Source organism: Tachysurus vachellii, chromosome 2 (assembly GCF_030014155.1).
Source record: "Tachysurus vachellii isolate PV-2020 chromosome 2, HZAU_Pvac_v1, whole genome shotgun sequence".
Taxonomy (NCBI): domain Eukaryota; kingdom Metazoa; phylum Chordata; class Actinopteri; order Siluriformes; family Bagridae; genus Tachysurus; species Tachysurus vachellii.
Genome location: NC_083461.1, coordinates 26,678,125 through 26,700,798, shown reverse-complemented (window position 1 = coordinate 26,700,798; position 22,674 = coordinate 26,678,125). Strand labels below are relative to the sequence as shown.

At 38.2% G+C, this 22,674-nt stretch overlaps 2 protein-coding genes across 2 annotated transcripts in view; both read right to left on the bottom strand.

Moving 5' to 3' along the window:
* Positions 1 to 5,611: 5,611 nt before the first annotated feature.
* LOC132858099 (uncharacterized) lies at positions 5,612 to 10,270 on the bottom strand. Its single transcript, XM_060888309.1, has 5 exons — positions 10,098 to 10,270; positions 9,144 to 9,703; positions 8,592 to 8,805; positions 8,371 to 8,535; positions 5,612 to 5,619 (listed from the first exon to the last, which is right to left on the bottom strand). The coding sequence occupies exons 1-5, from the start codon at positions 10,099 to 10,101 to the stop codon at positions 5,612 to 5,614; spliced, it is 951 nt and encodes a 316-aa protein (XP_060744292.1). The 5' UTR covers positions 10,102 to 10,270.
* A 2,872-nt stretch (positions 10,271 to 13,142) lies between these two features.
* LOC132858091 (C-type mannose receptor 2-like) overlaps positions 13,143 to 22,674 on the bottom strand; it is a gene marked incomplete at its 3' end in the record, with an annotated part of 122,882 nt that continues 113,350 nt past the window's right edge. Inside the window, exons 2-4 of the mRNA XM_060888297.1 lie at positions 14,773 to 14,844; positions 13,556 to 13,942; positions 13,143 to 13,420 (exon numbers count right to left, since the gene is read on the bottom strand). Coding sequence (XP_060744280.1) covers positions 13,143 to 13,420; positions 13,556 to 13,942; positions 14,773 to 14,809 — 702 coding nt within the window. The remainder of the gene's footprint in view (positions 13,421 to 13,555; positions 13,943 to 14,772; positions 14,845 to 22,674) is intronic.

Sequence of the window (22,674 nt, the reverse complement as noted above, 5' to 3'; positions counted from 1 at the left end):
ATCATTGTGGCCTGTACGGGGAACTGTTGGAAAAGTAATGCATAGAATGTCTATGGTATTAGTGAAAATTTCAACGTACTGTATCTACAAAGTATCTGAGCAAGGAACTATAAAGTATCGAGCAGTGATATATTGGGTGTCAAAACTGCCCTCTGGCCATCACCAGCAGAGTTGGGCAGAATCGGTAGTGACATTGGGAGGCGAGATGTACGTCTTAACTCCTAAGAGTCTCAGAGATTTGTGTAGATCTCTGGTAAAAGGATGTTAACATCTAAATAATATATATTATTTTAAACATAAAATACACAACTCATACAAGACATAAAAACAAGAAATACTATTTAAGAAACAAAATGTCAAAATCAGGTGTCAAAGGCCAAGGAGAAAAGGTGGGTTTTAAGATGTGAATTAAAAGAAGACAATGAAGAGGCCTGTCTAATGGGCAGTGGCAGATCATTCCACATTTTAGGAGGCACGGCCCCCTCTAAGTTTCCGTTTTGTTTTGGGCACATTCAGGAGCAGTTGATGAGCTGCGTTTACCACGGCGACGATAGCGTTTATGCCGGGAGTATGAAGCCAGATGTCAGCAGAGATGAGCTGGGATCCCCGATAGAAGAGGGGGCAATGTCTTGTGTCCACCACAAACTTTTCTAAATCTTTTGCAAGGAGTCTGAGTAATGTTCCAGTAATGTTTGGGGATTATACACCAATAGAGCATTGACATTTTGAACAATAAGTGACACAAACAGCATAAACATACTCAGCGTTAGGAGAAAAAGATGGCAAGCCACACACACGGGCGCCATCATGCGCCACTCACTCTTCCACCATAATGTCAAATAGTCTCATTAAGTGTGTGGAACACATTCAGTAAAATTCCCCATCACTCCAAAGTTTCCATGTATTTGAATAAAGCTGTTAAAGTCAAAATGGAAATCAGTCTCTGCACTTCAAGATAAAGTACCAGGGACTGAAAAGCAGTTTTGGAATTGAGGTATTGAAAACCAAAGATTGAAAAAAAAAGATTTGTTTCAAGGTAGGTTTTTATTTTTATAGGTGTTTAAACTATAGGCATTATTTTTTGTTATAGATGCTCAGATATGGTGTAGATTAGAGAAATTATTTAGAGAATTTATTTCATTTGATTGCATGGACATATGCTTACATTGTTTTGAAAAACAACTAAAGTTTAACTAATAAATTCCAGTAGTGTTTAAAGCATTGCAGTGAAATATGGTGTTCAGTGTGGATCCAATCCATTTGTCTGAATCCAAGAGTCTGATATGTCAAGTTCACAGAGCCGTTATTAATTATTATATGATCCGGGAATCTGTGAATGCATCTCTCAAACATCTCAAACAGGAGCTAATCATGTTATTTTTGTAGCTTTTTAAATGTAACTACAATGTTTCAGAAATGCTGACAGATTAATGCTCTACAGATGTTACAGATTAATGTTAGACATTTATTAAAATTACCACTTTATTGCACATCTGATTGTACCTCATTTGCATTTTTTGACTCCACAGCAACATCATGAAGCAGACAGTTTTGCTCCTGTATCTCACTAGTGAGTGTCCTTATAAACTTTTTTTTTTGCTGTTGCTTTCTTGTAAATTATTTATAAATTAAACAGTTAATACACAGTTCACAGTTATAATATGCATAAACTACACGGCATTCAGGTCTTTATTAACTATTTATTAGTTTCAAATAGAGTCCAAATCCTAGCATAATTCATACTGTTACATGTTTAAATTTATTTCTCACCATACAGAGAGCCCATAATAAAACAAAGCAAAATTAAAAAAATGAACTGGTCATGAACTGGTGTAAATGTAAATTATTCTGTCACTTTGTATTTATTCTGTATTATTATTATTAGTAGTGATTGTTTAATATGTAACAGAATGACAAACAAGATAGGATCATAAACCTTAATCTTTATTGGTAATTATTATTCAAACATTCACCAATGTAAAGTCATTGTTCTGTAATATAAATGCATTACTTTACCTGAGAAGCATCACTCACAAATATAACCTGATCATGACACAGCAGTCATGGACAAATGCACAGAATTTCTGCAGGACGATGTACACTGACCTGGCAACAGTCATTAGTGACACTGATTGGCTAAGATTGAAGACAGAAGCAACAAGTAAAGGTCTGACATCATTGGCGTGGGTTGGATTGTATGATGATTATACTAGCTGGCGCTGGTCCCTAAACAACGTCCGACTGAAGGATGTCACTTATACCAATTGTTCCCCTGGACAGCTTAATAATGCTGTGCTATTAGAAGCATGTGTTCTGATTAAGCTATTAAGCATAATTCATTGACTCATACAGAGAAATTAGAAAGTTGTTCAGTTGTTAAACAATCTGTTAAACACTCTGGTAATATTTGGTTGCTTTTACTGTATATTATTTCTCTATATTTTTTTTGTTAGGAAATTTAATACAGTCTCTCTGTGGTGACTGCATATCAGCACAATTTTCATTTTTAGGCAATAAAGCCTTTGTCCACAAGGAGGAAGCAGAGTACAAAGCAAATATTGTATTGTTTGCTTGCGGACTTGCAGATCACCCAAACTGTTTGCAACAGTAAATAATGTTCATAGTCCCTTTCTTTCATTAATGAATGTTTCAATCATCCCTTCCTAACTAACAAAATAAAGGCTTTTGTTACTTTACTTTACTTTACTTTATACTTTATTGTCCCCAAAGGGGAAATTCTTTTCCACAACACTGCACTTGTTTGACACACACAACATAAACATAAACAGTCATAATACACATATGTCAAGAAACATTCAAAATAACACTCAGCGATGTCTGTTGTTAAGGTACTTAATGACTGAGGGAATCAGGCTTCTTCCAAAGCGGGCCCACCTGCACCTCAGAGCCCTGTACCTGCGCCCTGAGGGCAGTGGGGCTAGATACTCATTTAGTTTGAAATCCCATTCTATTGAAATGGCAAAGTGTCCGATAACTGTGTTATTGAGTTCTATAAGCTTAGATGTTGGAAGACACCTTAGTGAGTTTGACCATATTTTTAACAGAAAGCATGCCAAAAAAAACAAGTTGAACAATACAATAAAATTGACTGAATAATGCTTTGATAAAGTTGCAATAATAATCGAGGAGTGACATTGAGTCCTTTGAGTTTGCAAATGACAGACAGTCTTTGATGACTTCTTTTCTGAATGTCCATAACTGTCATGGTTGAAGCGCCTGCCTCGTCCTCCGATTGCCACCAGAGGGAACCTTCTCCCGAGTATTAGTAGCTTCCGGACTACATTTCCCATAACCCTCTTTCTGGGACTGATTACACTGCCACCAATCCAATCACCCATTTTCTACTTAAGCTGAACTTGAACTTGACTTCAGTGCGAAGTCTCGATTTGCCACGGCTATCAGTCTGAGTGGTTCCTGTCTTGTGATTTCCCGGTTTGTTACTTTGTGCTGTATTCCTGCCTTATGATTGTTTGCTGCCTGTCCTGACCCTCTGCCTGTTATTTGGGCCACGATTCCTGCCTACTCTACATTGTTGTGTTTGCCGACATCGACCCTTGTATGTTGTACGATGAGAATTCTAATAAAGCTTGCAAATGGATCCTCAGCCCTATGACGTTTCATTACAATAACGTGCTGAGCAAAGGTGAGTGTGTTATCCAGTGTTACTCCCAGATATTTGAAACTGTCCACTATTTCAACTGTTCGATTTTGAATAACAATAGGGTGCTGAGGTGAAGAGGGACTGACTATCAGATTTTTTGTCTTGCTAACATTAAGATTCAAGTGGTTACCCAAGATAGATTTCAGCAACAGCTTCTCCAGGCATTTCACAATTATAGATGTAAGGGCAACAGGTCGGTAGTGGTTAAGCTAGAAGGGCCAAGGTTTCTTAGGAACAGGGATTATGATGGACATTTTCCATATGGAAAGTATGATGGCAGTGTAATAAACCTCGCTGAAAAGTAAGTGAAAATCTGAGTTATTATTGAGTAACCTGACCCATTCATTCACTATTTTGTTACTTGCATTTGGGTTGGGGTGTGTTTGTTTTGGTGATTTCAAAAGTCAACATTGGCTTTCAAACATCGTGCACCCCACCTTTAAGCATAGATTAATAAATTAATAAATCAATGTATTAAAACAGGATGACTATGTTCTATTGCATAGTAACTGAAAATTTAATAGATTAAGAAATTAATAAATATAAAGATTTTTTAATAAACATTTTGTATTGTGCATGTGGACATTTGTACTGTTTGTGAAAAAATCAAACACACATGTGCCCACACCCACACACCTTTACACTAAATAAATCTGTACTCTATAGACAAATGTACTGTATATGTCCAGTCAAGAAGCGCTTCTTGTCATTTCAACCATATATAGCTGTTGCAGTACACAGTGAAATGAGACAACATTTCTCCAGGACCAGGGTGCTACATAAAACAAAGACAGAGCTAAGGACTTAGTAAGTAGTTGTAAACTTTTTTCCAGAGAAGACCAGGAGACTTGGATATCCTTGTGCAGTAGAATTTATTGTAGATGAAACGAGTCTTCAAGTCAGAGCGTACTAGCACGGGCGCTGCAGTCATCAAGTGTGACTTAAAGTTGTACATTGTACTGTAGTTATGCACATCTTAGGGGCAGTCACATCAGAAAGAGACAAAACAATCAAAGCATGAAATCAAAGCTCCACACCAGATCCTGGAATTTCACCCACACGTAATCCTATTAACATAACAGTCTTTCTCAGACCACTTCGTTATCATAGGAATGAGTTCACCTCTAATGCTTGGCATTCATTCTTGACTCAGACCTTGAAACCAATGGCCACCTTAAACAATGGACCATATGTCACAAAGGGTTACCTTGAGTTACCTTAACCTTTCCTTTCATACAGTATTAATGAGATACAGGAACCACAGGACTAACGTAAATTTTGAATTTAACTAGCATTGTAACTTGATTTGGCTTCAGCATGATACACAAAGTATACTTGAAATAAAACTAAAAAATTAAAAAAATGTCCTAAAATTGTTTTCTCACATAGTCCTAGACACCTAAAGAGCAACTGTGCAACCTGGTGTAAACAGTGTGAGACAAAAGACAAGACAGTGCAGGACAAAAGACAGTTCAAACAAAAAAAATACAAGACAATACACAAAAGACAATAAACAGAAACAGTGCTGACCAGTGTAAATATTGTATGTTCAGATAATTTTGTGCAGAAATACTGGAATGAACACAGTGTTAAAGCAGCAGTTACCTGAGATATTGTAAAGGGTTGTGCAAAACGACAATCAACTGAATTGTGACACGGCATGTGCAAATAGTAAATAAGTGTGCAAAAACAGCATGTAAGTGTGTGTATTTAGTGTAGGTCTGTGCAGTCCATACAGTTGATGTGTGTGTGTGTGTGTGTGTGTGTGTGTGTGTGTGTGTGTGTTGTGCTCAGTACAGTTCAGTTATTAAATAGTCTGATGGCTTGTGGAAAGAAACTGCTACACAGTATGGTTGTGAGGGCCGAATGCCTTGGTACCTTTTTCCAGACGGCAGAAGGGTGAAGAGTGTGTGTGGGTGTTACGTCCCACTATGCGTCTAGAGGATATGAAGACATAACACGTGAAAATTTACAATGCGGTCAAAAGAAAACCTTTCCTTTATTGATGAAGTGTGTGTGCATTCAGAAAAACAGGCAGCCTCATATCCCGTCCTGTACACACCCATTTTTAACCATAGTCAATGCAAATCACTGCGCGGGCACGAGAGTGGACCTCATTATAATGAGTTTCCTCTGCAAGAAGCCAGCCATCACGTACTGCACCTGCATTTAGTCTGTTCCCTACACTGCTATTTGTCAAGATAAAGGAATCATGTGTTGAACCAGGCCAGCGTGCCACAATGTTTGTGAGGGTCATGTTGGAGTCGCATATGATTTGCACATTAATAGAATGCACATGCTTTCTATTAACATAAGCAAATTCATTTTCAGATGGTGCCCTTATAGCAACATGAGTGCAGTCAATTGCACCGATTACATTTGGGAAACCAGACATTGCTGCAAATTGCATTTTAATTTTGGCCTGTTCTCGCACAGTGTAGGGGAACCTGATGTATCGACTACCCATATTAAGTATACCATTCAAAACGACAGATATTATGGCACTCAGGGACGGCTGTGATATACCAGACCTATAGGGTGAGATGATAGATTCCAATAGCATTATTTGATATACAAAAAGGTCTTAGAGACAAAGTTGAGGATTACTTATAGTTTTTTTTTATATAAATAATTTACCTGTCTGCCAATTCCTGCTGGAAACAGCCGGTTGCCAAAAACCCCAGAGTGGTGAGGACTTGTATTTGGACTGGGATGGCATGGTTCCGACATGTTGCCCTCTCTAATATGGACCCAATTCAGCACATAGATCCAATCATCATCAGCCAGTCATCATCATGGTCCCTGAAAACTCGTTCTCTCCTTATTCTGCCATTGGCATAATCCTCCAACAGTGCCAGCAGTGCCATCATGAAGCATTACATACCCGGGTCACCGGAGGATTTATATGTTTCTAGCAATTAGACTGATCGTTAACACCTTGCCAAAATCACAGAATTAATTTGTGGGCGAAAATTTAAGACGAAAATGTTATAGTGAACACATGCTTCTTCATGACGGTTTTGTAACGAACACCGTAATAGTTAGGACCGATGATGAGTAGCGATTGTGCTTCATGACTGTATTTGCAGACTTTGACATTTTATGATATATGTACATTAAGGAAAATATTTTCGTGGATATAAAATGGAGTGAAAATTAAATGTCATTACTTCTTATAATCGTTCTTCTCACATTTATTTTCTACAATCTAACTTCACTTCACGACCTCACCATCTGTGTCGCCAATTCCCTTTGTCTCCAGAATGTGCGTACGCATGTCTCAAAGTTTGCTTAAAGGTGCGCACATTCTCCCGTCAAGTTTGTTTTTTATAGATCACAACCTTTGCGTGGGAACTGGCATACGTACGCTTCCAGCCCCGTTTTGTGCGTACGCAAGCTTTATAAATGAGACCCCTGGTCCCAATCACTATGTATCGAAGAAGGACTGGAATAAGCACTGTTAAACCGAGTTTCAAGTCACAGCATAAACCTCAATAGAAGAGAAAAAGTAAACCCATGATAACTAAATCAGAATTAAAAATAAGCAAAGGCAAAAAAATAACCGCGAGCAAGCAAACGCAGGCGAGCAAACAAAAAGGAAAAGCCCGATGTTTATTTACATGTGCACCAAAGTAATCCAGCATCGAGATACAGTGTGTGTGTGTATATATATATATATATATATATATATATATATATATATATATATATATATATATATATATATATATATACAGTCAACACAAAAAACCCAAAGTACCAAAACAATGAGGACAAAAATAACACATAAAAGAAATGTACGTAAAAACACAAATCACTGTACAAATATATTTACTCTCAGTATCCACAATATACAGGTATAGTTTTGGCTTATGGCATCGCAGTAGCACGCTCGCTCGACTTGGTAAACAAGCCCAGAACTGGAGGCTGGCTGCAGCTTACAGTATAAAGGCCAGACTCCACCCCTTTTCCAGGCAACCTCATTATAGACCAGGTACAGTAGGAGCGACAACACCTCAGCACTTCAAAAGAATTAAATCTATACTGTGTTCTCTGGGTAACACTAAGGAAATCACTAAAGATAGTGGCGACACCACCTCCGCGACCAGTCTGACGAGGCTCGTGCTTATAGATATATCCTGATGGTGTAGACTCATTTAGACCGATGTAATCGTTTGGTTTAATCCAAGTTTCAGTAAGGCAGAGGGCAGTAAGGCTATTTTCTGAGATGATTTCATTTACAATAAGTGCTTTGGGTGATTTAATGTTCAGAAGCCCAAACTTTGAGAACTGTTTTTGTTTGTTTTCTTTGGCATTTTTTTTTTTCAGATTATTTTGAGAACTTCTCACGTATTTACTTTTTGATCTCACTACTCGGGGAACAGACACAGTTTCTATAGGATGAGCTATGTGTGCATTTGTGTCAATGTGTTGAGGTAAAGGATGGCTATTGAAATTTAGATTTAAAGCATAGTTTACCAGTCAGAAGGTGTGCAGCGTCCTGGAGATGTGGTCCGAGAGGATCTCCGCTCCAACTCTGCTGGGGTGCAGGCAGTCAGCACGGAACAGCCTAGGACACTCCCAGAAAACATTCCAGTTATCAATAAAGAGTAAATTCTGAGCCTGACACCATGACTGTAGCCATCCATTTAAAGCAAAAACTGAACCTTTCAATTCCTCGCTGGTACATTGGAAACGGTCCAGACACGATCCTCGCCGGGCACTGTGCTGCAAACTATCTCCATTAGGCTGTTGAAGTCCCTCTTCAAGATCTCCGACTGCCTCAGGCTGGTGTTGTTCGAGCCGGCATGAAGAACCACAGCTCCGGTGTTCCTGCTCACGATCCCAGGTACCTGTGCAGCGACATCAAGAACACAAGCACCAGGTAAGCAGTGAGTGTGAGCCTTACCTTTAGCCACAGTAGCATGGACATGGCGGACGATGGAGTCTCCGATGATCACAGCATCGCAGTCTGTCTCGCGAAGGAGGCGAAGCGGTCCCGGGTGGGGATCTCGAAGGCTGGCAGTGGTGGAGGGGGAGAGGTCCTCGACCGGGGCCCGGCTCGCGTCCTCCGCTGCTGCACCCAGGAATGAACAGCGCCTGGGCAGGCAACTTCCTGGGTGCTGTTGTGAAAAATCCTTGAACCTTAAGAGAATACATTATAATATTATTATTATTATATTATTATTATATTATATTAATTATTATAATATATAATATTTAATTAATATATTAATATATAATATTAATACCAAGGCAATATATATATATATATATATATATATATATATATATATATATATATATATATATATATATATATATATATAAAGAAGTCAGAAGGTGGACTGTCTATTATAGTAACTCAGCAGACAGAGAAGGAAGAATGTAAAAACAGGGTCATAAGACATGTGGTATAATAATAATTTTAAGATAATAGATAACTAGAGAATAAAATAACCACACTGGAGTCAGAGGGAATGGTTATAGGTTTATTATAAACAATCTTAGTGATCAGAGGGAGAAGTAGGGGAGTAGTCTGGAGATCCAGGGCCATAATCAGAGGGAGAAGAAGGAATGTAATCTGGAGACCCAGGGCCAGAATCAGAGGAAGGAGATGCCAAGGCAGGACTGAGAGGACGGATATAGGCATGAGGCACTGGGGGACGAGGAGGAGATACGGGAGTCCTGAGCTCAGGGTTGCAAACTCAACATGAGGACAGCCATCAGTTTGGGTTCTCTGGTCCACGAGGTTAGGCAGAGGGGTTTGAGAGGAGGAAGTGCTAGTAGGAGGCCCCCTCACAATATGGAACAGCAGATGAGGATGCTCGGGGAGGTCAGGAGAATAGAGCTGTTCCAGACACGTAATGAGCTCACGGGTGATATGAAGTAGCTGGAAGCGGCGATAGCTCGCCATGACATCAGCGGGCACTGGCCTTGGGTAGGGAGAAGGACGAGGATGGTGAGGTAAGGACCTGATGGGGCGACAAGGATGAGCTGGCTGACCTCGAGGCGAAGGATCTGAGGGGAGATAAGGGGAGTTAGAGGAGATAGAGGAACGGGAGCTTGAGATAAGTGTAAGCAAGTCCAGCCTGAGCAAGGACAGGCTGAGATCATAGCATGAAATCATAACATGAGATCATAACAAAATTCAAGCATTTAGCAGGTTAGAGGAGTCATAAAAGAACTCCATTTTTTTGTGTACACAAGCAACATTATAGCAGCAATAGCTTAACAATAATGACAACAGTATAGCAGCAATAGTTTAGCAAGAGTTTAGCAATAGTGACAATATAAAATGACAAATAGATAAGAGCTTTCTTTTAACATAACTTTTGACATAAACCAGACTCATAGAGTGACTTATAATTATTAAAAATCATGTACAGAAGAAAATAGCAAAGGAGAAACTTACCCATTGTAGTTGAATGAAGGATTAATCTTCAGGACGTCTGGCATGGAAAAACTGAGAGGCGAATGTAACATTGACCAGGGAGTAAAGCTCTTTTGAGCACATTTTTAATAACAAAAATTGTTGTTTAGAATAAAGACGACCTTGGTTCCCAGACCATGGCTCATAATTGTTATGTCGAACGAAGAAGACCTAGGGTCGCAGGCCTGAGCTCCCGGACCTGGGCCCCGGGGAACTAAGGGGAGGAAAATCCATAAATGGGCATATGGGCAAAAGGTGATGGAAAAACAAGGGGATTGTAAGGAACAGGACGTTACAAAACATATGAGGTAATTCCGGTAAATAAGGTGACATAATGATAAGGTGATATGGGAACGGGCCTGTGAGGAGGGGAACCAATGAGGAGGCGCCTGGAAGCACCAGGGTATATATAGAGGAGAATTTTTGGGGCCAAATGTGTACATTATGTGTAAAAAAAAACGTTACTTTGCAGGACCATCCTGAGAGTTTTTGTTTTTTGTTTTTGCATGCCGATGCTCTTCATGAAGATGCTCTTTTTGGGTTTTTGGGATTTCTTTTGTTACTTTCAACTTGGCAATTTCTCTTAGAGAATTGTTGGCTGATTGACCACAATAAAGAAGTTTGCTCATTCTCATCCAGGTCTGAGGAGCTTTCTCATTGTTTAATTTGTATTAATGTTAGTGCTATCAGTAAATTAAGTTTAATTAAAAATTATAAAGTATAAAAGTATTATAAAGTATATAAGTATAATTCACCCTGCGATGTGTCGACTTGGAGACGGGCTCTAAGTTCCGACAGTGCATTGGGCCTGGACAGAGAAACACATGGGAGTTTACCTGAGACAGGTGAGCGACCGACCGGGGAGCTTCCAGTGCGGCTTTCCGCTCCCGGAGCTAGGCCTGCTTCACCTGTAGGTCATGGATCTGCTTCTCCATGGCCTCCAGCTCCAGTTCCACCGAGTGCAGCTCGAACGTGTCCTCACCTGCAGTCAAAGGCAGAGACATAATTATTATTTTATTTATTTATTTATTTATTTATTTGGGGGGGGGGGGGGATATTTAAAATATGTCACTCTTTCCCGCCTTCAATACGTGAGAGCCCTGATACTCATTTGTCCTTCTCTTTTTTTAAGAGGTGCGCATCCATACTCTAGAGAGGGTTTTTAAGTGTGAGAGCATGATGGATTATTTAGGAGAAAGCCTGGATACCCGGAGGTGGATTTAGCACTCCCTAAAATTCAGCATTAGAGTCTTCACAGATGGGTGAATGTATCAGTATTCTTCCATAATCACAAAGCTAAAGCTAATACTTATGCTTTCCATGAGAGCACAGTTCCTCTCCACCTCACCTGAACCAGTGAAGTTCCGGATGAGAAACAGCGCTGGAGCTTTGGAGTTACAAAGCTTACTTTGTACGCTTTTGTACGCTGGAGAAAAGGAGTTACATAAGATCACAAAGACTAGAAATATTCACACACACCTCATCACCTGCTTCCCAAACAGATGAACAAGTAGTAGGATCTTCATTTTCTATGTTGTTTGGATCTGTAGCTCCTCCACTTCAGCACGTCTGTTTGTGTTAATGATTCTTTTACTGCCAACTTGTGGTCAGTGTAATTATTGCAGACCCTTTGCTCTGTTTGCTGATGACATGAGGACAGTTTTGCAGTACAGTGATGATGTAGAATGATGATGACGATGATGATGATAATGATGATGATGATTATGATAAAGATGATGGGATTTTAAGAATAAATATAAATCTCACAGAATTAATAATAACAAGACCATAATAAACATTAATCTATGGTTGTTGCAAAAACAAAAGTTTTATTTTTAATTTTTTTATTGATGATATTAATGTATAACCCTATAGCCCATAAGTACAGAAATTAGAATAAAATACAACAAAATAAGTAAATATTTCTAAATAGAGAGAAATATAAAAGTACAGTAGCAGTGTCAAGGTCATTATATCTGACTGTTCTAAGTACACACAGTATATTTACAGGTTCTGTTACATTCTCTCTTCTATATAGGATTTATTCTTTACTACGACACACTGATGTATTAAACCCAGTATATAAACAGACCCTCTATGACTTTCTCCTTATCACTGTGTTCAGTGGCAGCTTGCAGCAAAAGCTGAACATATTAAATAATAATTATTTGACAAAACATTGAAACTAATGTTAAATTTAAGATGAAGTCAAAGTGGTTGTGTTACAAACAGAGCAATAAAATTAGATGTTTGTTCTTCTGCTTGTGGTTAATCTTGTGCTCTACCGCTCCCTACTGATTAAAGCTTAAATATTGAAGGTTAAATACATTTCAGTCAGTTTACAATCTGCTGGACTTGAAGGTGAACATTTAGATGTTACAGGTCATCTTTTTTCTTCTTGAAGATGTTTCCATCTGGCTGCACCCTCCAGGTCACTGTGGTGTTCTCCAACATGCCATGTTCTTTCAGTTTCTGCTTCATCTGAAGATAAGAATCAGAGTTTAATCATTCATATAAAAAAGAAAATACATTTGTATCACCCAGAAAGGAGGAATTAATAAAAGGAGCAAATGACAGAAATTTGAACAGGTAAGCAGTGATAACATTGATGTTAAAACACAAACTTTCTCCAAATTTCAGAGACGTCCTGAGACTTGCCTGCTCTAAAATGGATGACTGAACAGCAGAATCAAACACACTGCCATCAGACTTCACCTGCAGTCTCACGGTCTGATTCCTCATAGTGCAAACTGTGGAATAAACACACACACAGTAGTTTCCTTTCCTTTCCTAAAAGTCTAATCTGAACGTCGTCCACATTCTTCTCCTTGTACTGTCAGTTACTCCTGAATTAAATAAAAATAGATTTTACATTTATTTATTTATTTATTTATTTATTTATGTTTTTGAATTAATTAAAAAAACTGTATAGTAATAGCAAAAACCAAGAAAAACACAAGACTCACTGGAATGACAGAAAAAAGAAAACAGGTAGGTGCAGGTTGTATCGTAGAACAGTCTGTTATAAGCCACTGCACAGTTTGCATTGCCATAATCATTATCAGGTTGTCCAGGAGCCCATGGGAGGTTTGAAGCGATGGTTCCATCTGACCACTTCCATGTGTCTCTGTAGAGCCCAATCCAGGAATCACCCTGGATATTCCTCACCTGCCATAACATGTTTTGGTCTGAACTGTTAAGAGCGCTGGCCAAATCTGTGTGATGTTCTCTACAGTAAGCCTGAGCTTGAGGCCAGGACAGAGGTGTAGTGATGCCAATAAACCGGGCAGCACCACTGAAATTAGCTGTGGGAAAAAGAAAAAAGGTCATGTCTCAGTCATCTGTCTGTACAGGAAACATGACACCAAAATACAACCCAAAATGTGAAAATCAGCCTTTAAACTGACACAAAACAGATCAGTATCATGATATTCACTCACCATTATAGCAGATAAAGGGAATTAGTCCTGAACATGGGAAATCCCACCATGCATTACCACTACTTATGATACCACATGCTTCATTTCCACCGAGATTATTAGGCTCTCCAGAGTACCAGTTTGTATAAGTGACATTCTTCAGTGGAAGGTTGTTTAAGGACCAGCGCCAGCTATTGATATCATTGTATAATCCAACCCAGGCAAATGTTGCCAGATTTTTGTCTGCTGTTTCTTTCTTCAATCTTAGCCAATCAAAATCACTAACGACTGTTGCCAGATCATTGTAAGTCACCCGGCAGTAATTCTGTGCAACAGGCCATGTCACCCCTGTCATTATCAGGTGATATTTGTGAAGGACAGTTCGTAGGATAGCAACTGGGACCAGTCCTGTTGGTGACATTTTATTTTTCAAATACAAAGTAAATTTTAACTGCTAAATATTTGACTATTGATAAAACAATTCAATAAATAAATAAATAAATAAATAAATAAATAAAATTACAATAATTCTTTATTTCTTAACTTATAAAATAATGACAGGTATATTCTTAACTCTTTGATAAATGTTTATATTCACTTGTTTAATTGTCATTAAAGTCTCTAAAATGTTTTTTTTTTTGAAACTCCACACATAAAATGCTAATAATATTTAAATATAGAAAATGAACATGTATAATAAACATGTAATATTAATTTGTGTAATAATTATTATCAGGGTTTGAAATTAACACCGGGAAAACTCAGCTGTAGCATGCTGTCAAATCACTAGTCAATTTGTCGGCTTACTTTACATAAATTATCTTCACTCATTCATTTCTTAGGGAAGTTCATGTAAGTCAAATCTGCGCTAATACTGAACTGAGTCATCATGAAATATTAAATACACACTTTGTATTATTAAATACAACATAATGTGGTGATACTTACATGGGGTTAAAACGTTTTAGCAGACCATATTGTACATCTTTTAGTCCACAAGTTTGTCTTGTTGTTTTGTTTGATGTTATTTGTACTTGTACTGATTTGCCCACATAAAAGGATGAGGATGAAAGAGGAGGAGATGGAAGGATGAGGGTTTTTTCTTAGGTTAGTAGAGGTTATGGCCGGTAACGTAAACATTTAGTAGCCAAATTGGCTGTTGAGTGAAAACGGTCATTTCATACCCTAATATTCATTTCATAAATTATGCCATTAGTGGTTTATAAAAATAATCTCACCTGTGAGAAGCAGAAGAAGAAAAAGATTCAGCTTCATGATGGACAGCTAGCTGATGGAAATAAAATCTCAATCTTAAATAAAAAAATAAATAAAAAGATTTAAGTATCAAATACCAAGTGATTTATTTGTGCACCTTTGTAACTGATTATCTAATCAAGTTTACATCATCATCAGGTGTCAGGTTAGGGCCAAAAGCAGTGAGGGATTACAGCACCCATCAACCACTGCACACATTCACACCACACACCAAGTCACATCATCACAAACACCTGAACCATGTCTCTGGACACTGAAGCACTCGTATTTAATCTGTAAAGCACTTGGACTTAGTCTAGTGTTTATTGTCCATTGTCTTTTAAAGTGGACAGCACTGAACACCATAGACACTGCATCACATGTATTCTTATTAAAACATTTATAAAATAACATTTACAATAATGCTGGTTAAAAGTATGTTCATATAATATGTTCTAAATAATGTTTATCATCACATACATTAAGACATTGTACAGATATCAATGAAAATTTGGTACCAATTGAAATTTAATAAAAATTACAGTAATTTTCCTATATCTAAATATTATGTTTATTTATTTAACGTTCTACAATAGTTCTTCATTAATTAATCAATAAATATTAATGAATATGCTACCTCTTACTTACTTATAATTGGTTTATTACCAAACTTAAACTCAATGTGCTACATAAATGTTATGTTTCTGTGAATTCTAACAATAAGAACATTAAATCATACCTGTAATATAAAAATCTGAAGGCTGTTTCTTCAGTAGCTCTGTTTTAGATCTTCATTGCTTGTACACAACTCTCTAAAACCTTAGCTGGATACTTCTTCTGTTATTTTAACCCTGGAAAGATTCTGACGTGTGACACAGACTGATTTCCATCTTACTTTAACACTCACGCAGACTCCAGACATCTTATTTCAACAAAACCAAATTCTGCCCCATCTTCCCCAGATTTCATCACAGACAGGAAGTGAAACAGTTCATCAGGTTTCTTTAGTGTTGAATAGCCATGTGCCAATAATCAGATCCAACATTCAGCATGTACAATATGATCATGGCTGCTTTATAAAATCATCACTGTTTCTTCTTGGTAACTAGGAGGCTGCATTTTTGTCCAGTGAGATAAAATCGAACCCATTGGGAAACCAGAGGAAAAATGTAGAGGCATCTTAATCATAATGATTTAAAAATGATGGATCTACAAAAGAGCGTATTGAGTATTGTAATTATAAAGTAAGATCAACATCATGTGTTAAAGGCCAGAAACAGGTAAAGACTAGATTAGTACACCTCTTAGTGTGAGAAGTGCACTGAGACAATTTGAATACATTTACTTAGAAAATAAAAACTAGTACTGCTCTCCATTGTTGGAGTAAAACATTCACTCTGCAGACTACAACTATAAAAATAATGAGTCCTGCTTTCCAAATGTAACCTTTGGTTAAAGTATTAATAATGTAAAAGAACTACGCCATCTGGGTTATTAATTCACCCAGGAAAATAAGTTAAACTGTATATCATACAGTTTACCAGTTATTTACCCATAATTGATAAGAGACTAGATCAGATCCACTTTAACAGAAGGGACAAACCACACAATAAATCAGTGCATAAAGTTTAACACATTAATAAACCAAAAAGGGATGAACCAAAAACAAGACACAAATATACTGACCTCTTCTGGTAAGCCTCAAACATCACAGTTCATCATCAGATAGTCGTAGGTGGATATCTATACGGTCACATACACTTATAGAAACAAAGGGGAAAAAAAAGAATAAAGAATACAAATAACAATCCGAACACAGCGGTAAAGCCAGATTAATTTAAAAAACACAGAAGCTGTTTAACAGAGCAGGAATACCAAACTGGTTAATTCAATAAACTTGTACCAAGAACAAATATCCAACAATGCATTACTGAAATATATCATACAAGTCAGTGGGGCAGAACAATCTTTAAAAACAAACACTCTGTAAATCAGCGGTTCGCCGCCGAAAATGTATAAAACAGCTCTGAAACAGCTCAGAGAAATGTACACAAAACAACAGCAGCTAGCGCTCTTTGGCCGCACCTGAAAACAAACAAAAAAAAACTAATAATAAAACATTTTAAAAAGTTTCCCCCTTCCCAAAAAGAACCCACAATAAAGGTTCTTACCTCAAAAACGAGGTTAAACTATTGTCACTATACTACTCGTGTTCACGCGCACATCCCAGGGGAAAGCAACAGGGAAATATAGGCCGAAAGACCTTTTCTACCCCCACAGCATGCACACAGGAGAGAAACCAAAACGTCACTCAAAGGTGCTTCTTATAAAGCCACTAACACGCCGAACTAGCTGCGTGGCACAGGTGTGTTCAATGTCACAGCGCAGCTCCGTGGCACTGGGCTTGTCTTTAGACCCGAAATCCACCCATTAAAATAAAGACAAATAAACCTAAATAAATAAAGATATTTAACTGGTCAAACAAAGGAAAAGAAGTGTTATCTAAGACCAGCCGTCAGTGACACAGGTCCAAATGTCACAAAAAGAGTGTCTTATTACACAGAGTGCCTGAGCTGGGATTTGGAGTTAATCCTGCTGTCAGTGAGAGAAAATCGATCCCATTGGGAAAAATATAGAGGCATCTTAATCATAATGATTTCAAAATGACTGATCTACAAAGGAGTTATGTGTGGTAGCCTTGTTGTTGAAGTGTTGGCCTACTTATCAGAAAGTCATTAGTTTAAATCCCAGGTTCACCAAGCTGCTACTTGTGGGGCCCGAGCAAGGCCCTTTACCTATATTTGCTTAGTTGTAAATAAATAAAAAAAGACCTAAAATATTATTCACTCTTTATAAGGGTGTCTGCCAAATGTAAGCTCCAGAGTATTGTAATCACAAAGGAACATACTGTATACATGATGTGTTAAAGGCCAGAAACAGGTCAGATCAGGATTCTTACAGTGTTAGGAGAAGTGCACTGAGAATGTTTGAATACATTTTCTTAACAAATAAAAACATTCACTGCCTTCCATTGTTGGATAGCGTGTAAAACAAGCCATCACGCTGCAGACTACAACTATAAAAATAACGAGTCCTGCTTTCCATAGGAAAAGTAGTGTCATCTAAGACCAGCCTTCAGTGTCAAAGGTCCAAATGTCACAGGGTGTCTTATTACACAGTTGTGGACAAAACAAAGCTAGAAATTCAATTCAATTCAAGTTTATTTGTATAGCACTTTTTACAATTGACGCTGTCTCAAAGCAGCTTTACAGAACATAAACATAGCACAAAAGGTTAATATAAAGAATAATATAAAGATTCATATAATACAAAATTCAAGATTAATACTAGATAGATTTAGTTCACAATGTGTATGTATATATCCCCAATGAACAAGTCTGACGTGACTCAGGCAGCAGTGGCAAGGAAAAACTCCCTTAGACCGTAAAGGAAGAAACCTTGAGAGGAACCAGACTCAAGGGGAACCCATCCTCATTTGGGTGACACTAGACGGTGTGATTATAAAAATACAGTCAAACAGATGTTGTATAGATGCAAAAGACCACATGGAGTTCACATCTCCTTTTTAGTATCGCAGAGTCTGACTGAAGCTGGTAGATCTCTAGATGCCTCAGGATTCTGAGTCCTCGGAGTCGGCCTCGTCTCAGTGGAGGTCCAAAATCTTCATCGCATGGAAGACGATCGGAGCTGGTACATTGTCTGGATGCCTCGGGATGGGTAGAAAGAGAGAAGCAGTGGAGAGGGATTAACATATCTGCTGTTCATAAAATGTCTGATATAATAGTGCACAGTATTATGGGATGTATTATGTGTATGCTTGACTAAAGAGATGAGTTTTTAATCTACATTTAAACTGGGAAAGTGTGTCTGAGCCCCGAACACTATCAGGAAGACTATTCCAGAGTTTGGGAGCTAAAGCAGAAGTCCTGAGTTTTGTGATCTCAGAGAGCGTGAAGGATTGTAACGTGTTAGAAGACTAGTTAGATACATGGGAGCTAAACCATTAAGAGCCTTGTACATAAGTAGTAGCAGTTTGTAATCAATTCTAAACTTAACAGGTAGCCAGTGTAGAGTTGATAAAATTGGGGTTATATGATCATACTTTCTTGTCCTAGTGAGAACTCTGGCAGCTGCATTTGGACTAACTGTAGCCTATTTATTAAAGATGCAGGACAACCACCTAGTAATGCATTACAATAGTCCAGTCTAGAGGTCATGAAAGCGTGAACTAGCTTCTCAGCATCAGATACAGACAGGATGTTTCTCTGCTTGGCAATATTTCTAAGGTGGAAGAAGGCTGTTTTTGTAGTATGGGCAATGTGATTTTCAAAAGACAAGCTACTGTCTAATAAACACCCAGGTCTTTCACTGTCGAGCTACTAGTAACAGTACATCCCTCTAAATGGAAGTTGAATTGTGAGAGCTTCTGTGTACTGGTTTTTGGACCTACAGTATACGTAGTATTTCTGTCTTATCATAGTTTAATAACAAAAAATTACAGCTCATCCAATCTTTTATCTCTCTAAGGCACTGAGTACTGACCTAAAAGTGGATGATTAAGCAATGTAATACCTACCTGGACTATAATGAGGTTGACCGGAAAAGGGGCGGAGTCTGGCCTTTATAAGCTGCAGCCAGCCTCCATGCTACTGCAGTGCCATAAGCCAAAACTGTATGTTATTTTACATACGTTTCTTTTGTTTGTTATTTTTGTCATCATTGTTTTGGTACTTTGGGTTATTTTTTTATAATGTATCTCAACTGCTGGATTACTTTGGGGCACATGTAAATAAACATCACCTTACTCTGAAGAGTACTTACGGGTTGAGCCATCATTTACCATCATTTTTTTAAAACCATTACACGTCTGATTTATCACATTTGGAGTCAGAAGTGGGATGGCTACCCGAAAGAAAGCACCAAAGGGGAAGAGTACGGGTCTGCTTTCACACGCAAGAACGGAGGCTAAGAGGGACAACACTTGGGAGAGCATGATGTCAGAGGGAGAAGAGTCTTCAAAGGGGTCCCTAGAGCGCTAAGCCCAAGCAAACCCATGCCCAGGATTGATGATCTGTTGGACCGGATAGGACAAGCACGCTAAATCACCACACTGGACGTGTGTAAGGGGACCTGACAGGTGCCCCTTGATCCGATTTTAAGATCTATTACCGCCTTCCGAACACCTACTGGACTGTACAGATGTGGCCTTTAAGAACGCGCGTCTTCTACCGCGGCATTCAGCAATTTGTGCCACACTGTACCACAGCTTTCTGCACTTCTGTTCGGGGGGGCTATCTTAGCAATCACCTTAATGTGTTTCGCTTCACAGAATATCCACCAGGTGGCGCATAAGAACACTGTTTCTCTTAAACACTCAAAGGTTTTTTAAGATTGTATAATATGTTTATATTATTAATTTACATTTAAAAAATTTTAGATTTTTTATTTTACTTCACATTACATCAGAATTGTGAGAAAACATCCACAATAAAATATAATTATAAAGACGTATGAAACACCGTTGGCTATGGGATTTTTTAAATTAACATTTGTTCTTCTTCTTATTATTATTCAAAAAATATATATTTAGCTGTAATATACTTTGTGTTGATTTTTTCTCATAAGGGAAAAGACACGTATCTGCTTTCTACCTGCAACCCAAATTTTAAAACCACTGTATGACAGCTGTTTATGATAATCAAAAAACAAACAGTATATCTGTATCTGTCGTATTAATTTGTCATATTTTCATTTTTTTTCTCTGTTCTGATTATATCACTGACTGTTTAAAATATTTACCAAAAGGGCATTTGTTTTGAAAAAGGGAAAAAAGGTACAAAGATGATTTATTTAACTCGATCAATTACACTCTCTCTCTCTCACTCATTTTTTACCGCTTATCTGAACTACCTCGGGTCACGGGGAGCCTGTGCCTATCTCAGGCGTCATCGGGCATCAAGGCATGAAACACCCTGGACGGAGTGCCAACCCATCGCAGGGCACACACACACACTCTCATTCACTCACGCACTCACACACTACGGACAATTTTTTCCAGAGATGCCGATCAACCTACCATGCATGTCTTTGGACCGGGGGAGGAAACCGGAGTACCCGGAGGAAACCCCCGAGGCACGGGGAGAACATGCAAACTCCACACACACAAGGCGGAGGCGGGAATCGAACCCCCAACCCTGGAGGTGTGAGGCAAACGTGCTAACCACTAAGCCACCGTGCCCCTCGATCAATTACATTTTTTTACATTTTTAAATATAAGTATTTATAAATTACAAATTACAATGTCATAAAACATTTATTTTATTGACCCTTTCCAACCGTTTACCATTCACCATTTGTTTCAACATTGTATCATACAAGTTAAAAAAGATATTTACAGCATTTTAAAAAAGAGGAAAACTCAATAGCTTCTTTCTGAGAAGTTCGTTAAAAGCCACATGCTCTCACCTGTAAAGCTTCTTGTGTGACATCCTGAATCTGCCCTGACAAACCTAGGCTGTTTCTTGCTCATTCTTGACAACACAAAAAAACGTAAAATTAGTGCAATGAAAGAGCAGCCCATTAAATAAAGATCGTACCTATCAGCATACTGTAACATTTGCCCTTTGATCTACCCTCATTCACCGGACTACATTACCCATCATCCTTTGCACCCCGTCATCCAGCATGTTTGTGTCCCGTCTTCACCTGTCTGTTCACCCGGACTCTATTTATACTCATCACCACTGTCTTCACTCATTGTCAGTTATCGTCTACAACGTTTACTACGTTGTATGTATGTGTGATTTACCTGCTCCTTATTATTAAAATGACATCTTTAATGTCACTATTCGTCGTCCTCGTCTCTGTCATGTACATACAGTGACACATACTTGATATTATGTATAATTGGCAGAGTTAAACAGTTAAACACAGTTAAACTCAGTTCAACATTATCTTTATTCTTATTTGAAGGGTTTTGATAACACAAAGCAGCTATTTTTCCTTATAATCCTTTAAATTAAAACTTGCTAATTATTCAACAAGAGCAACAGGCAGAGTTACTAAACATTGTGCAACACAATTCGGATACCATATGCCAACTTACACTTGACATTTTTATAAAAAAGGAGTGAAGCGTTTTTTGCCGCTTTGAGCTGACTGAATGCTGGACCGTGGGTGCGACTCGAGCTACAGTACTGGGGGTGTGTGATGATGACGTGACAATTGAGTGACTGATTGCCGTGAACGTCATGTATAGACTATCTTAAACTTTCTTGTCTCTTTGAATTTTAAATCACTCTGCATTTATATACATTGCTCCATTAAAACCTCAACATGTGGTGAACACAACTCTCCACTAAAAAAGTGAGGGGGACAAATTTACTTTTTATAAAAAGTGCGGGGGACTTGTCCCCCGTGTCCCCCGCGTAATCTACGCACCTGATACAAAGTGGTATTCAAGAACGTTTCCACGTGTGGAGAGAAAGATTGAAGGCAAAAAATTTCACATTTCTGGAAAGATTACAGTGATATGAAATTGTCATCGGAGTGAGAAAACGATAAGTGATTATTTGAAAGAGAAGCTGATGCAATCCAATGGAGAATTGGAATATTGAAATGAGCATGTTGGGGTATATGTGCCATATTTAACTCTTCTGGAGAGGAATCGTCTGGTATCGGACGTGATTGAATGTGCACGAATCTGATTCACCGTTACACTGTGTTAAGAAATCATCAACTGGTAAGAGGATTCCAATTTTTCTTGTTTTTGGACACAAAAAGACTCTTGTTCGTCGAACTCATTCTATATTTTTTGCTACCAAAAAGGAGAGATTATTTTTGAACTTGAACTGATCGAAAGAGTT

Coding starts and splice junctions, on each gene's coding strand:
- LOC132858099 (XM_060888309.1), bottom strand. Junction 8,806..9,143: donor TTCCCTCTGACTCCAGTGTG/GTTATTTTATTC, acceptor TTTTCACAACAG/CACCCAGGAAGTTGCCTGCC. Junction 8,536..8,591: donor CCATGCTACTGTGGCTAAAG/GTAAGGCTCACA, acceptor GTCGCTGCACAG/GTACCTGGGATCGTGAGCAG.